Source organism: Elephas maximus, chromosome 5 (assembly GCF_024166365.1).
Source record: "Elephas maximus indicus isolate mEleMax1 chromosome 5, mEleMax1 primary haplotype, whole genome shotgun sequence".
Lineage (NCBI taxonomy): Eukaryota > Metazoa > Chordata > Mammalia > Proboscidea > Elephantidae > Elephas > Elephas maximus.
The window spans coordinates 16,752,308-16,769,819 of record NC_064823.1 but is presented as its reverse complement, the minus strand read 5'-3'; the positions used below and the strand labels follow the sequence as shown (position 1 = coordinate 16,769,819).

The following is a 17,512-nucleotide window of genomic DNA, read 5'->3' as shown; positions in this document are numbered from 1 at the left end:
TTCATCTTTGGCCTTAGTGGTTGGTGCATAAATTTGAATAATAGCCGTATTAACTGGTCTTCCTTGTAGATGTGTGGATATTATCCTATATTAATTATATTAATATTAATTATTGAATTAACCAACCTAATCACTCAAATATAATTTGTGGACACATGCTATGTGTCTAGCACTGTGCCAGATGATGGCAAGATAAAAATGACGAAACCATGATCTGTACCTTTAAAGGACTTAATACTAGTGAAGAGAGGTCAACTTGTAAACAATTATGTACAACAGTGTTTAAAATGCTCTGCCCAATGTATGTACAGTATACAGCAAGGCCCAGAGGAAGGCATATTTGGTTCTACCATGGAAAGTGGAAACCAAAAATGTTCAGGAAAAGAATTCGAGAAGATATGATACTTTAGCTGAGTCATGAGAATAGGTTATTTGTCAGGGAAGGGCATTCCAGGCACCCAGAACAATGTGAACAGAAGTAGGAAGTTATGAAATAGCCTGGCTATTTCATATCATACACATATACTTATTAAAGGCTGTTTCTACCCTTGAAACATACATGAACATTTTTAAGTTCTCAATATAAACCAAATTAATGATAAGTCAGAGATTGCTTACAAGAAACCATTCCTTATTGGCTTAATTTTTTTTTTTTTTTTTTAAGAAACATTCTGATGTACGTAGCAAGGATCAGTATGAATCCAATCCCAAAAATGTGGAGACTGGTTCAGTTCTCACATTCCACTTCTCCATCCTCATTGATAGCTGCCCCCACGGCACTCTATCTCTGTTGCTAGCCACGTGGAGCTAGACCAGAGCACACAAGTTAAAAGGACACCATTGTTCAGACTACCAAATAGGAAGATGCCAGCTGCAAGTCCACACAACACTCCAAACTTCTGACCTGCTGGCCACAAATTCAGGGCTGGTTTTCCACTACCCCTTCAGATACCTCTTCTGACCTGCTGGCTCCTACTGCCCATTTGGGTTCAATAATCCTGTGGAGTGACTCAGAACTTACAGAGGGTATACCATACTTACGACTACAGATTAGCCTATAGTCAAAAAGGATACAAATGAAGAAATGCATAGGGCAAGGTTCTGGGAGGGTTCCCAACATGCAGCTTCCATGTCCCAAGGGACATGGTATCCTCCCAAAAGCAGATGTTCTCAATAACCAAGAATCTCTCTGAGCCTCCATGTTTCAGGGTTTTATTGGCCAGTCTTGGATGATAAGCTAAATCAAGCCTTCTGAGACCAGTTGATATCAGCCTCCTACGTGAGCCTTTTTTTATCTGTCCTGACCCCACTTGCCTGTACAAATTCACAGGTGTGGGCTGGAAGTCCCCGACCAAGGCATCCCAATTACTCTAAGGGTTATTTCTCCTGAGCCGAGGACAAAGGCCACCTTACTTAGAGTAAAACTACATCCTTTACCCTGCATGATGTCACTCTGATGAGAGGTTAATATGGACTTCTATGCAAGTACTTTAGTCTTTATTTACAATACATGCTTTTACAGAGATAATATTGGCTAATCCTGAAAGATATATGGAAATGGAAATCCTCTGCTTCAAAAGCCACCTATAAAAACTAAGCGAGTCACAGACAGCTATTAAAAACTAAGGACATATATCTTGAAAACTATTTTCATAACTCAGCAAGATATACGTTATAAACAAACACATAGGACAAAAAAGCACCTAAAGAGAAATAGCATAAAATCATAGTTCAAAAGAATAAAAGTTGATCCACAAGAAAACAAGAGTAAATATCTGATAAGATGAATGAGAGAAGTTTTCCTGGAGAAGGCAAGTTTTCACTAGGTTTAGAAAGTTAAAAATTTTCTGAGTAATAAATTCAAGATCAAAGGAAAAAGGAAGGAACCAAAAATTCTTCCACAAGAAGCAGCAAAACGACTATTTTGTGCAGTGTTACTCGGGAGCAATGTGATATAACTAGAATACTGGGGAGGACCCAGTGAAGGTTCTTAGAAACTGGGCTAGAGAGTTCTGTCTGCTGTAACAAGGAATTGCCAAACATTCTCAAGAAGGAAAATGATAAAAAGCTTCAATTATCAATTCATAGGATTTAAATTTCTTTGCACTATAATATCAGACAACAAGCGGAACTAAAATGTTTTCAGTACAAGAACAAACTCAAACAACTCTTGTCTTTAAAGAGTTTCTAATTTATTCTTGGCATAGTCATACAGGGCGTCTCAAAACCTAAATTCTAGTAATGTCAATATGCCCATCATTCAGAATCTGTCAAACTTTAAAGCAACACCCTCTTCCCTAAAGGAAGCATCTGTTTATCCTTATGTTCCTTCAAATCTGTGGCAAGAAAATCAGGCACAGTTTTGTATATGCAGGTCTGAACTGCTTAATGTTAAGCTATGGAATATTGTCAGTAAATACGGCAAAGTTGCTCATGGGCAATTGAATACTTAAGACCTTTTGGACTTTAGAAAACCACAACTACCTTTAAAAATCTCTAATCTCAATATACTACAAACTGACAGATGAGTGCTAGAAGTGCTCGCTCATCTATGCCAAGAAATATGGAAGATAGCCACCTGCCCAACCAACTGGGAGAGTTGCATATTTGTGCCCATTCCAAAGAAAGGTGATCAAACAGGATGTGGAAACTATCGAACAATATCATTAATATCACACACAAGTAAAATTTTGCTGAAGACAATTCAAAATGGTTGCAGGAATACACTGACAAAGAATTGTCAGAAATTCAAGCTGGATTCAGAAAAGGACGTAAAACAAGGGATATCACTGCTGATGTCAGATGGCTCTTGGCTGAAGGCAGGGAATACCAGAAAGATGTTCACCTGTGTTTTATTGACTGTGCAAAGTCATTTGACTATATGGATCATAACAAATCATGGGTAACACTGTGAAGAATCAGAATTCCAGAACACTTAATTGTGCTCATAAGTAACCTGTACATAGACCAAGAGGCAGTAGTTTGAACAGAAGAGGGATACTGTGTGGTTTAAAATCAGGAAAGGTGTGCGTCAGGGTCCTTTTCACCATACTTATTCAATCTGTGTGCTGAGCAAATAATCGGAGAAGCTGGACTATATAAAGAAGAACAGGGCATCGGGATTGGAGGAAGACTCATTAACAACCTGTGATATGCAGATTACACAACCTTGCTTATGGAAGAAGAGGACTTGAAGCACTTACTGATGAAGGTCAAAGGCTATAGCCTTCTGTATGGAATGCATCTCAACATAAAGAAAACAAAAATCCTCACAACTGGACAAATAAGCACTATCACAATAAATGGAGAAAATACTGAAGTTGTCAAGGATTTTATTCTACTTAGATCCATAATCAACACCAGTGGAAGCAGCAGTCAAGAAATCAACAGACATGTTGCATTGTGCAAATCTGCTGCAAAAGACCTCTTCAGAGTATTATAAAAGCAAAAATGTCACTTTCAGGGCTAAGGTATATGCCTGATCCATGCCACAGTATTTTCAATCACCTCATATGCATGTGAAAGCTGGACAATGAATAAGGAAGACCAAAGAAGAATTGATGCCTTTGAATTGTGGTGTCAGCAAAGAGTATTGAATATACCATGGACTGCTAGAAGAACCAACAGATCTGTCTTGAAAGAACTACAACCAGAACACTCCTTAGAAGCAAGGATGGCGAGACTGCGTCTTACATACTTTGGACATGCTGTCAGGAGGGATCTGTCCCTGGAGAAGGACATCATATTTGGTAAAGTAGAGGGTCAGCGAAAAAGACGAAGACCCTCAACAAGATGGACTGACACAGTGGCTGCAACAATGGGCTAAAACATAACAACGATTTTGAGTGTGGTACAGGGCCGGGTAGTGTTTTGTTCTGTTGTACACAGGGTCGCTATGAGTCAGAGCTAACCTGATGGCACCTAACAACAATCTCAATGTATAATTGTTATGAATTGAAATGTGTCCTCCAAAAATATGTAGCGAAGTTCTAACCCCTATACTTGTAAATATTACCCTATTTGGAAATAGGATTTTTCTCCAGTTATGTTAATGAGGTCATACCAGAGTGGGGTAGGTTCTAATCCTAATCACTTCTGAGAGATGTCTTATAAAAACAGAACAGTCCCAGAGAAACAAACACGGGGAAGAGTGATGCGAAGAAATGCCAACAAACTCCTGAGGTTACCGACAAGGAAGGATCCTCCCTTACAGCTAAGGCCCTGATTTGGATTTCTAGCCTCCAAACCTGTGAAAAAATAAATTCTTATTCTTTAAAGTTGCCTATTTGAGGTATATTTTGTTATGGTTGTGTTATTATTAGGTGCTGTCAAGTCAGTTCATGTGGTCCTTTGGACTAATATTTTCCTTATGTCTTCGGTTTTTTCATTCTCCTTTGCTCTGGATGGGATGAGAATAATAGATGTATCTTAGATGGCTGCTCACAGGCTTTTAAAACCCCACATGCTACTCACCAAAGTAGGATGTAGGACATTTTCTTTACGAATTATAGCAATTGAGCTAGATGTCAACCAAGACCATGGTCCCCATCTGTCATCCCCAGTAACTTGGTCCCTCAAGGTGTTTGAATGGGTCTAGGAAGTTTCTAAGACTCTGCCTTGGTCAAGCTGTGTTGACCTACCCTATATTGTGTGTTGTCTTTCCCTTCACCAAAGTGAGTAGATCATCTACTATTTAGCTAGTGATTTCCCCTCCCCACTCATCCCTTCCCTGGTAAACATCAAAGATTGTTTTTTTCTGTGTTTAAAACTTTCCTTGAGTTTTTTTCAGTCACCATGACGTCTTTCAGATTCATCCATGTTGTGAGATGTTTCAGGGATTCATCATTGTTCTTTATCATTGCATAATATTCCATTGTATGTATAAACCATAATTCGTTTATCCATTCATCTGTTGATGGGCACTTAGGGTGTTTCCATCTTTTTGCTATTGTGAATAATGCGGCAGTACACATGGGTGTCCATTTGTCTATTCGTGTGAAGGCTCTTATTTCTCTAGGATATATTCCTAGGAGTGGGACTGCTGCATCATATGGTATTTCTATTTCTAACTTTTTAAGGAAGCACGATATCATTTTCAATAGTGGTTGTACCATTTTACATTCCTACCAACTATGCATTAAGAGTTCCAATCTCCCTGCAACCTCTCCAACATTTGTTATTTTTTTTTTCTGATTAGTGCCAGTAATGTCGGCTGAGATGGGATCTCATTGTAGTTTTGACTTGACTTGCGTTTCTCTAATGGGTAATGATCAAGAGCATTTCCCTCTGTGTCTGTTAGCTGCCTGAATGTCTTCTTTGGTGAAGTGCTTGTTCATAACCTTTGTCCATTTTTTTAATTATTTGTCTTTTTGTTGTTGAGGTTTTGCAGTATCTTAAAGATTTTAGAGATTAGGCCCTTATTGGGTATGTCATAGCCAAAATTTTTTCCCCAGTCTTTATGGGTTAGAATTGACTTGACAGCAACGGGTTTGGTTTGGTTTAGTATTTATATCCCAGAGACTACCAGACTTGTCTTCCCGTCATTTCTATACACATTTTGGAGACCCTGGTGGCATAGTGGTTAAGAGCTATGGTTGCTAACCAAAAGACCTGGCAATTCAAATCCACCAGGCTGTCCTTGGAGACCCTATGGGGCAGTTCTACTCTGTCCTATAGGATCACTGTGAGTCAGAATCGACTTGACAGCAGCACGTTTGGTTTTTTGGGTTTTGGTCAAGACGGTTATGGTAGCACTAAGTAATTAAGATAGTAATCTTTAGGCCTAAATGTCCAAAAATCAAATGAAACTTCCACATGGATGTAAAAAATCAATTTATCCAAACAAAGGGCTCATAAAGCGTGAGACTAGAAGTACTAGATGGTGCTGGGCTACCACTACTGACTGTTCTGATTAGGGACACGATAGATGGACGCTGACAGAGTGGGAGAAAAATGTAGAACCAATCTGAAATTGGTGACTGGAACGTGAAAGTTGGAAAAAAAAGGATTGGTAGTTGGCAAATACGGCCTTAGTGACAGAAACGACGCTTGAGATGACACAACAGAATTCTGCAAGACCAATGACTTCTTCACTACAAATACATTTTTTCACCAACATAACCAGCATAAGCAGTGATGATACACATGGACCTCGCCAAATGTGATACACAGAAATCAGATGGACTAACTCTGTAGAAAGAGACAATGGAAAAGCTCAATATCATCAGTTAGAAAAAGGCTAGGGGCTGAACTTGGACAATCAATTACTCACACGTAAGTTCAAGGTGAAGTTGAAGAAAATTGGAAAATATCCACGAGAGCCAGAGTACAACCTTGAATATATACCACCTGAATTTAGAGACCATTTCAAGAATAGATTTGATGCATTGAACACATTTAATGACTGAAGACTAGACAAGTTATGTAAAGACATCAAGGACATCATACATGAACAAGGCAAGAGGCCATTAAAAAGAAAGGAAAGAAAGAAAAGACCAAAATGGATGTCAGAAAAGACTCTGAAACTTGCTCCTGAATGTAGAATAGCTAAAGCAAAAAAGAAGAAATGATGAAGTGAAAGAGTTGAACAGAAGATTTCAAAGGGCAGCTCCAGAAGACAAAGTATTATAATGAAATGTACAAATACCTAGAGATAGAAAACCAAAAGGGAAGAACATGCCTGGCATTTCTCAAGCTGAAAGAATTGAAGAAAAAATTCAAGCCTCAAGTTGCAATACTAAAGGATTCTACAGAGAAAATACTAAACGAAGCAGGAAGCATCAAAAGAAAGTGGAAGGAATACACAGAGTCACTGCACCGAAAAGAACTGGTCGACATTCAACCACTTCAGGAAGTGGCATATGATCTAGAACCGATGGTACTGCAGGAAGAAGTCCAAGCTGCACTGAAGGCATTGATGAAAAACAAGGCTCCAGGAATTGATGGAATACCAACTGAGATCTTTCAACAAACAGATGTAGTGCTTCTGCGCCAAGAAATCTGGAAGGCAGCTAGCTGGCCAACCAACTGGAGGAGACGCATATTTGTATCGATTTCAAAGAAAGGTGATTCAACAGAACGCAGAAATTATCAAACGATATCATAAATATAATACACAAGTAAAATTTTACTGAGATCATTCAAAAGCGGTTGCAGCAGTACATTGACAGGGAACTGCCAGAAATTCAAGCCAGATTCAGAAGAGGACAGGGAACGAGGGATATCATTGCTGATGTCAGATGGATCGTGGCTGAAAACAGAGAATACCAGAAAGATGGTTACTGTGTTTTATTGACTATGTAAAGGCATTTGACTGTGTAAATCATAACAAATTATGGATAACATTGAGAAGAACGGGAATTCCACAACACTTAATTGTGCTAATGAAGAACCTGTACTTAGACCAAGAGTCAGTCCCTTGAATAGAACACAGGGATAATGCATGGTTTAAAGTCAGAAATGGTGTGCGTCAGGGTTATATTCTTTCACCATACTTATTCAATCTGAATGCTGAGCAAATAATCTGAGAAGCCGGACTATGTGAGGAACACAGCATCAGGTTTGGAGGAAGACTCGTTAACAACCTGTGATATGCAGATGACACAACCTTGCTCGTTGAAAGTGAAGTGGATTTGAAGCCCTTACTGATGAAGACGAAAGACCATAGACTTCAGTATGGATTACACCTCAACATAAAGAAAACAAAAATCCTCACAATTGAACCAATAAGCAACATCATGATGAATGGAAAAAATACTGAAGTTGTAAAGGATTTCATTTTACTCGGATCCACAATCACCGCCCACGGAAGTAGCAGTCAAGAAATCAAAAGATGCATTGCACTGGGCAAACGTGCTGCAAAAGACCTCCTTAAAAAGCAAAGATGTCACTTTAATGACTAAGGTGAGCCTGGCCCAAGCCATGGTGTTTCAAGCACCTCATACGCATGTGAACACTGGACAATGAATAAGGAAGACTGAAGAAGGATCGATGCCTTTGAATTATGGTACCGAATTCAATATATACCATGGACTGCCAAAAGAATAAACAAATCATTAGACACAATGATGGCGAGACTCACATACTTCGGACATGTTATGAGGAGGGACCTATCCCTGGAGAAGGACAGCATGTTTGGTAGAGTAGAGGGTCAGCAAAAAAGAAGACCCTCAATGAGATGGACTGACATAGTGGTTGCAATAATGGGCTCAGGCATAACAATGATTACGAGGATGGTGCAGGACCGGGTGGTGTTTCCTTCTGCTGTACACATGGTCACTATGAGTAGGAACTGACTCAACGCCATCTAACAACAACATAATGATATAACTTTCTAAATTGGGTTTTATACAAAGAGAATCATATCATCTGTCAATAAGGAAAGTTTTATTTTTTTGTTTTCTAAAAATCCATTTTCCTTTTTTTTGCCTGGCCTTACTAGCATTTTTCTTATAGCTCATTTTGAAATATTTTCTAATTTCCATTATGATTTATTCTTTTATGCATAATTTGTACTCAAATACATTTCTTGATTTCCAAAAATATGGAAATTATCTAGTCATCTTTTTGTTACTGATTTACAATTCAATAGCATTGTCATCATAAAGTGGGGTCTCTGTTAAATCAATCCTTAGAAGATTGTTAAGAATGACTTTTACAGCCCAGTTCAGTGTTTTTTAATGTTGGTATGGGTATAAAAAGAAAGTGGATTCTGCTGCGCTCTTGTGAATATCACTATGACCTCCATGTTACTAAATCCAACGGTCAATTCTGCGAACTCATTCTACTTGATCTATCATCAACACTTGACTCAGTGATCACTGCTTCCTCCTTGATGTAATTTGTCTTAGTTTCTTAATACTGCTGTAACAGAAATACCGTATGTGTGTGGCTTTAAAGAACAGAAACTAACTTTCTCACAGTTCTGGAAGCTAAAAGTCCAAATCAGGGTCTTAGCTGTGCTGATCCCTTCTTTGTAGGTAGTGCTGGGCCTTACTAGGTTCCTTGGATTGTATACAGTCCTCACATGCTGTTTGTCTTTCCTCTGTGTGTGCCTGTCTCTGAGTCTCTTCTGCTTTTTAATAAGGCATGAGTATTAGATTTAGAACCCACCCTACTCAGATATGACCTAATTAATATAACAAAAATCCTATTTCCAAAAAAGACTATGTCCACAGGTATAGGGGTTATGATTCCAGCACATATTTTGGGGGAACACAATTCATCCCATAACAACTTCCTCCTCTTGGCTTTCAGGACACCAAGGCTTTCTGGTTTTCTTTCTATATCTCTTTTCAGTCTCCCTTGTTGATTCCTTCTCTTTTTCCTTGCCTCTCAACGTGTGAGTGCCCTGAGCTCAGTCAAAGGTTCTTATCTCTTTTCAATCAATACCTATATCCTGGATGTTCTATTCTAGTTTTTATTGTTAAATACTGTTCTTACGTCAGTCATCCAAAATTTTATCTCTAGCCCAGATCTTTCATCTCAACTGCTTGCTCACTAAATGTGCTTGCTTGGTAGATGCTGCATCTCAAAATGGCCAAAACTGGCCCTTCTAAATGTGATCACCTACACATAGCCTTCTCAACTTAGGGCAATATCAGTTTACTGGCTGGTCAAATAAAAAAAACTTGGAGTCATTCTTCTTGCCTCAATATTTCTCCATGTTGTCTCTATCCAATTAAGAAAGTCTCTTGACTCTACTGTCAAACTATATCCAGAATTCAACTACTTCTCACCACTTCCCACTGGTACCACCACGGTCTAAGTCAACAACATCTCTTGCCTGGGTTACTGTGATAGCCTCCTTAATGGTTTCCTTGCTTCCGTTTTTGCCTCTCTACATTGTGTTTTCAGTACAGCAGCCAGAGTGATCCAATTAAAATGTCACACCACATCGATCCTTTATTTAAAAAAAAAAAAAACTCTTCCAATTTCAACCATAGTAAAAACCAAAGTCCTCACAATGGTCTATAAGGTCTCATATAATCATGTCTCCTACCCTCCATAACCTCCCTGATGTCATCCCCTACTACTCTCCTTGTTGCTCATTCTGCTCCAGGTATACTAGTGTGACAGACTGTAAAAGCAGCCACAAATTTTTCCTCCCTACATCAACACCCTTGCAGATTTTCTCATCAAGAGGGGTATCTCCTCAACTTTGGAATCTGACATGACCATGTGATTTGCTTTGCCATGGGACATTAAGAAACCAGTAGGACTGGTTGGCTTATGATCCTCCTAAGGACTGGTCAAATCCCCAGGTTTCTTCTCTTCTCCTGGCAGAAGGCCTAGCAGCAGGCACAATGACTCTGAATTTACCTGCTACATGACCTTGCTGGGATGGCAGTAGCGAGCTGCCCCCATTTTTTTACAGCTGTGTGCAACATTTTTAGAGCCGTGTGCAAAAACACATTGACTAAAATTATGTGGACAGCACATGCATCACAAGACTGAAGATCCTCCCCTCTCTTTTCATGCATATGAATGTCACTCCCTATAAAAGGAGCAAATCTGCCCTGGTACAGGGAGCTGGCAGCCTTCAGTCATGAGACCCTGCCTGCCTCCCAGTTTGTAAACTGTAAATAAGCCTTTCTGTTCTTTCAATCCTGCATCTGGCTGACTTCAATTTGCTAGTCTGCTTGACAAGAGCCTATTAGTTGACGGCTTCAGAGACACATAGGCAAGCCCTGCAGGAAATAACCCTGCAAATCCAGATCAGCAAACCTGATCGGTTGTCTTAAAATATGATGATTGAAATAAATAACTGTTTTGAGCCATAAAATTTTGGAACGGTTTATTACTCAGCAATAGATAACAGAGGTATCACACTTCCTTACTGTTCCTGAAACACACATCCACCTTTAGAATGACTAGTTCTTCACCCGGAACATTTTCCCCCTGTATAGCATGGCTAATTCATTCACATCCATCAATTCTTTTTTTCAAATCTCAACTTTTCTGTAAGACCTACTCTGGATATCCTATTTATAATTGCAATCCACCTCTTCCCTGCGCCTTAGCACTATGGATCATTCTGATGGCTTCTTTTTCTACAGTAGTTATTATATCCTAACATACTTTTTAGGTAAAAACATGTATTTTACTTAGTGCTTATTTATTGTCTGCTCCTGCTAGAATGTAAGTTACACAAACACAGAAGTCTTCAATTATACAGTAAGTTGATAGATAAGCCCTGTGTACCAAGAACAGAACCTGACACATAGTAGATGCTCACTAAATATTTATTGAAAAAATGAATGAGTTCAATATTCTATAGATGCCTATTAGATCAAGTTAGCTACATAATTCAATTTTCTATGTTCTTATTTATTTTTAGTTCATTTGATCTATCAGTAATCTGTGCACACATACACAGGCTGTATTCTAAATCCCAAGCAATCATGAGACTGCTAGGATGAGGACTCTGTTATCTGATCTGATTGGGTCTCATACACAAAGGCACTTTTACAAAGTGTTGGCAATTGAAAGCCATTATTATTACTTACAGAAAGCAAATAGCAAGCAATAGACACATTACTTACAGAAAGCAAACTATAAATAACAGAAACAGATATGAGGTGAACTGGTCCCCTCTACCCTATGTGCACCCTACTTAGCATCGCAGGAGAGAGACTCACTCATATTTAAAAGGGGAACTGGTTACCCTTCCCAAACTACCTACGTCCATTTCTGTGTCGGGCACACCATTCATCAGGTGTCAGTAGGTGTCTCTCTCTCTTTCAGAAGGTGTGACATCAGCTGGGGTCAAGTATAGCATGGCTGTGTTTGTTCTCTCCCTGTGGCTTTTCATGGCTGGATCTGGCCCCCTGTGTTTAGTGGTCCAGCTTGCAACCAGCAGCTTTGGGACAACCCTGAACCAGAGACAGGGTCAGGCCAGCATTACAACAGCGCTTGAGGCAAAACTGTTTTTTTATGGTAACCCCTGTGTGGTGTATGCCCAAGCCTCTGCAGGCCTCCTGCCACATTCACCGCGGGCACCATTTCTCTGCAACTGGGCTCTGCTGTGCTTGCCGTCATTTCTCATCCGCTATTTTTTTCTTTAGGCTTCTTGTTGTTTCCCTTCGTCTTTAGTGTTAAAAGCTCAGTGTTACAGCCCTTGGCCTGTATTACAGCTCTTTTATTTGGGTCTAGGAGGTTCTCGGGGCAGGGACCCCGGGCCTCTAGGGTGTACTACTCTGCAGGCTCATGTTGATCAGGAAGTCCCAAAAAAAACCTTTGTGGAACTGGCCACTTATGTAGGAAAACCTTTCGATTTCAAGGCACGGCTTTCATAAAATGGACCAAGTCCTTAGGAGGATCATAAACCAACCAGTCCCACTGGGTGGACTGCAAGCCATCTAGGAAGACAGCAGACTGACCAATCCCTACAAGCCACTTAGGTGTAGAGCAAACTGACCAGTTCCTGCAAGCTGGTTAGGCTGACAGCAAACCAACTAATCCCTGCAAATTACTTAGGCAGTTAGCAAATCAACTAATCCTTGCAAGCCTCTTATGTGGATAGCAAACCAATCAATCCCTGCAAGCCACTTAGACTGACAACAAACCAATTCCTGCAAACCGATTAGGCAGGTACCAAACCGACTGATCCCTGAAAGCTGTTTACGTGGACAGCAAAATGATCAAGTCTTTCAAGCCACTTAGGCAGATGGCAGAACAACCAATCCTTACAAGCCACTTAGGCGGATAGCAAACAGACCAATCACTTTGCAGACTGTAGCCCAAGCAATCGTTTCGGTAGAATTGTAAACCCAGGGTCAGAAAGGTCACATAAGGAAACTCATTGCATCACACCAAGAGAAAATCTTTCAGTTTGATTGTGGAGTTGTTTATCACATCTTGCATTTCTGTAAGTTTTTCTGTAATTTAAAAGTAAGCTTTTAAACTTATAATAAAAAATTTAAACAAGATGACTTGTCTTTTAAATGTTTTCTATAGAAAAGTTTCACTTTAATTTTTTCGAATAGTACTAAATTAACTTTCATTTAGCAATAACAATGAATAATAGTAATAGCTAACACCAATTTAGGGCTAATTCTTTGTCATGTACTTACCATTCTAATGCTGCTCTAATTCTAATATTTAATGGATAGGCATCATATGAAATTTATTCTACTAAATATGCAGCATGAATAACAATGGACAGTAAATAAAAATTCACGCAATTAATACAAGTAGGTCACCAGCAGTCAAAATCAATTTGATGGAAAACTAGCAACAACATCCATATAATAGAATATCATAAAACATAAAGAACGGTAATATTGATATGATGTTCATACATTGACATGTGAAAAATTAGGCTGTTAAACTGGATACTATCCCAGTTTTATTAAAATATTTAAATACACACACAAACCTAAGTTATATATTTACAAAGTTAACAATAATAAAAAAAAAAAACCCACTGTCGTCGAGTCAATTCTGACTCATAGCAACCCTACAGGACAGAGTAGAACTGCCCCATAGAGTTTACAAGAAGCGCCTGGTAGATTTGAACTGCTGACCTTTTGGCTAGCAGCTGTAGCACTTAACCACTACGCCACCAGGGTTTCCAACTTAACAATAAAAAAAAAAAAAAAAAAGAAAGAAAACCATACCCATTGCCATCGAGTCGATTCTGACTCATAGCAACCCTATAGAGCAGAGCAGAACTGTTCCATAGAGTTTCCAGGGAGCAACTGATGGATTTGAACTGCCAACCTTTTGGTTAGCAGCCGTAGCTTTTAACCACTATACTACCAGGGTTTCCCAAGCTAGTAATAGTTAGCTCTGAAAAAATGAGATTTTCATTTTCCAAGTGATATATTTTTATACTATCCAAAGCTTCCTAGAGCCCTGGTGGTGCAGTGGTTAAGCACTTGGCTGCTAACTGAAAGGTCAGTGGTTTGAACCCACCAGCTGCTCCACGGGAACAAGAAGTGGCAGTCTGCTTCTGTAAAGATGACAGCCTTGGAAACCGTATGGGGCAGCTCTACTCTGTCCTACAGGGTCGCCATGAGTAGTAATCAACTCGACAGCAATGGGTTGAAGCCCACTGGGCTTACATTGCTTTTACAATTAAAAAAAAAAAAACTTCTACTTTGAAATACAGAGAAATAATGTCTTGAAATCAAATGAATCATTACTATTTTAAACTGTAAAATCAATACCTTTTAAAGAAATAAGGAGGACCAAGTAAGAACCCACTAGCATAAATGTCTGGGAGGGGGGGAAGTAAATTAACTTAATTTAAATTAAATTAAAGAATTGATGAAGATAGTAAAATAAAAATATAAAAAGTGGTGTAAAAACTCCTGAAAATTAAAAGTTTATTGTTTAAAAAACAATATTTTGTGGGGCAAAATATGTGATGGTGGGGAAAAAAAAAATAAATAGCAAAAGGTTATTTAACAAATGACAATCTTAATATTTTTAAATGATTACAGCATAGAACAAAATCTCATATATATATATATGTTTATTTAACATTTTTTCCTGCAGTCTGTTAATGTAACAATTATTAAACCACTATACCAAAAGATATACATATGGATTTAAGCTGCTTGATTTTTAAAAATCTTTTATTGCCTGTCTCACCTTCCCATTCCCCTACTGGTGCTTCCAGAAGGTATTACCATCTATATAAACTACATGTTTTGGAACCCTTTACTCAGTATCCTCACAACTGGACCAATAAGCAACATTATGATAAATGGAGAAAACACTGAAGTTGTTAGGGTTTCATTTCACTTTGATCCACAATCAACACCCATGGAAGCAGCAGTCAAGAAATCAAATGACGTATTGCACTGGGCAAATCTGCTGCAAAAGGCCTCTTTAAAGTGTTCAAAACAGCCCTGGTGATGCAGTGGTTAACAGCTCGGCTGCCAACCAAAAGATCAGCAGTTCCACTCCACCAGCCGCTCCTTGGAAACTCTAAGGGACAGTTCTACTCTGCCCTATAGGGTCACTACGAGTAGGAATCGACTTGATGGCAATGGGTTTTTTAAAGTGTTCAAAAGCAAAGATGTCACTTTAAGCACTAAGGTGCACCTGACCCAAGCCATGCTATTTTCAATCCCTTCACATGCATGTGAAAACTCGACAGTGAATAAGGAAGATGTAGAATAACAGTGTTGGCGAAGAATATTGAATATACCATGGACTGCCAGAAAGAACAAGCAAATCCGTCTTGGAAGCGAGGATGGTAAGGCTTTGTCTCATGTACTTAGGACATGTTATCAAGATGGACCATTCCCTGGAGAAGGACATCATGCTTGGTAAGGTGAAGGGTCAGTGAAAAAGAGGAGGATTCTTGGCAAGATGGATTGACACAGCGGCTGCAACAATGAGTTCAAATCAAACACAGCAACGACTGTGAAGATGGCCCAGGACAGGGCAGTGTTTTGTTCTGTTGTACATGGGGTCACTATGAGTCAGAACCGACTCGATGGCACCAAACAACAATTTGTGTGGAAATCCAAAGTAAGATATGAAGTAGTCTTCTATGTGTAGAAAAATTTTTCTAATTGATTTTCTTCCAGAGCTGCTGGTGTTACTATCATGGTGCATCCTTCACCATGACTGACAGTATTCTCTTCCCAATAGATCATACACACTGATAAAACCCAAACCAAACCCAGTGCCCTCAAGTCAATTCCGACTCATAGCGACCCTATGGGACAGAGTAGAACTGCCTCACAGAGCTTCCAAGGAGCACCTGGTGGATTCGAACTGCCGACTCTTTGGTTAGCAGCCGTGGCACTTAACCACTATACCACCAGGGTAGTGGTTAATAAAAGGGAGAAAAAAACACCCATATGAAAAAATTGCAGTATCATCAGTTTCTCAGAAGAAAAGTAATTTATAATAAAATAAAACTCATTTTCGACAATACCTAAGTTGTTTTCTTAGTTGCTCGATTTCCGTATTTTGTTCAGTTACTGTTTTCAGAAAGTGTTGGTTGGTCTACAACAAGAAAAAATCAAAATATTCAATATTAGAACACTCAAGGACTATATCTTTAAAGATTAACTATGAAGATCTACCATAACCACAGAAAATGTGAAATGAAAGTCATGATGATTAGATTATTTGGGGGTAAATTGTCACACTGCCTGTCTTCCCTTGCCTTTACCACTTTAGTGGACACCTCCTTGACTTTCAACTGCCTGCATCTGCATTTCTTTGTCTTTGGGCTTTCTCTGGATATCTGAGCCCACTTTGCTTGCAGAGCTGTGCAGAAGGCTACAAGTGGCACAAGGGTTAAGTTTTCGGCTGCTAACCAAAAGGCTGCAGTTTGAATCCACCACCTGCTCCTTGGAAACCCTATGGGGAGTTCTACTCTGAACTTTAGGGTTGCTGTGAGTTGGAATCACCTTGATGGCAATGGATTTGGTTTGGTTTTACTCTGCTCTGGATAACAATGACTGAATGGAGTTGGTATACACATACCCTAAACTCTCTTGTCCCATAGGTGGGATAATTCTTAGGCCTGTTTCCACACTGTCCTCCAGAGTTCATTAGTGGTAATAAGTTTTAGCTACCCACAGTATTAACTGGATTGCTTTTTTTTTTAACCCTTTATTTACTGCCTTGCCTCTTTTGTTTCACTTCTCCACTCACTTTTGGTGCTCCCTGGTATTACCTCCTAAATAAATGACATGCTTTGGAAACTGTTACTCAGGGTCGGATTGTGGAGGAACCCAAAGTAAGATATGAAGTAGTTTCCTAAAGCACGGAAAAATGTTTTCTAAAGGAATTGGCTTTCTCCTGCAACCATATGGTACAAATCTTCATCTCTTCACCCAAATATTATACTTATGTCCTGACTGACAGTTCTGATTTCAGTGTCTCTCAATCCAACAGACCATACATATATCTTTTCGACTGAAGTCTGTGAGGCAGATTTCATTGTGCTCTTCCTATACTCTATCCAACTTCTTTGACTTCATATTTTTAACTCATCAAGTTTAAATTCTATTGCTTAATTTTCAATTGATATATTTATTAAGAAATGTTAAGAGCCTATTACATAAACACACTATGAGTTTACATGGGAATAAGCATTATTTTGACAAAAGCCTAGGCTCTGTGTTCAGGGTCTCATCATTTCTTGCTTAGTCTAATACAAAATTCTCATACCTCTACCATATACTGCTACTAAAGCAATCTTTCTAAAATATATTCATGTCATGTCACAGCTTCGTTTAAAAGCCATTAGCAGATTCTAAATGTACATACTCAATAAAGTTTTATGACAGATAAAGGCATTTATGATCTGGGTTTAATTAACCTTCCAGTTCTAAGCCCTGACATGCCCTAGCAGATCATCTATACTCTTACTATACCAAACTCCTCACCATTGTAGCTCTCTCTGTGATGTTCTCTTTCTGCCTGCAGTCATCCTTCAACATCTACTCAGTTCCCAGGCTATTGGTGCTGAGAAGGCTTCCCTAAGTGATCCACCTACTCTCAGATAGAATTGACTGTTTCCTCTCCAGGAATAGTG

The 17,512-nt window shown here is 39.1% G+C and overlaps 1 protein-coding gene across 1 annotated transcript in view; it reads right to left on the bottom strand.

Moving 5' to 3' along the window:
- Positions 1-17,512, bottom strand: part of SCLT1 (sodium channel and clathrin linker 1) — a 225,149-nt gene that overhangs the window by 121,458 nt on the left and 86,179 nt on the right. The window contains exon 9 of the mRNA XM_049885324.1: positions 15,899-15,969. Within this exon, the coding sequence (XP_049741281.1) occupies positions 15,899-15,969 (71 nt within the window). The remainder of the gene's footprint in view (positions 1-15,898; positions 15,970-17,512) is intronic.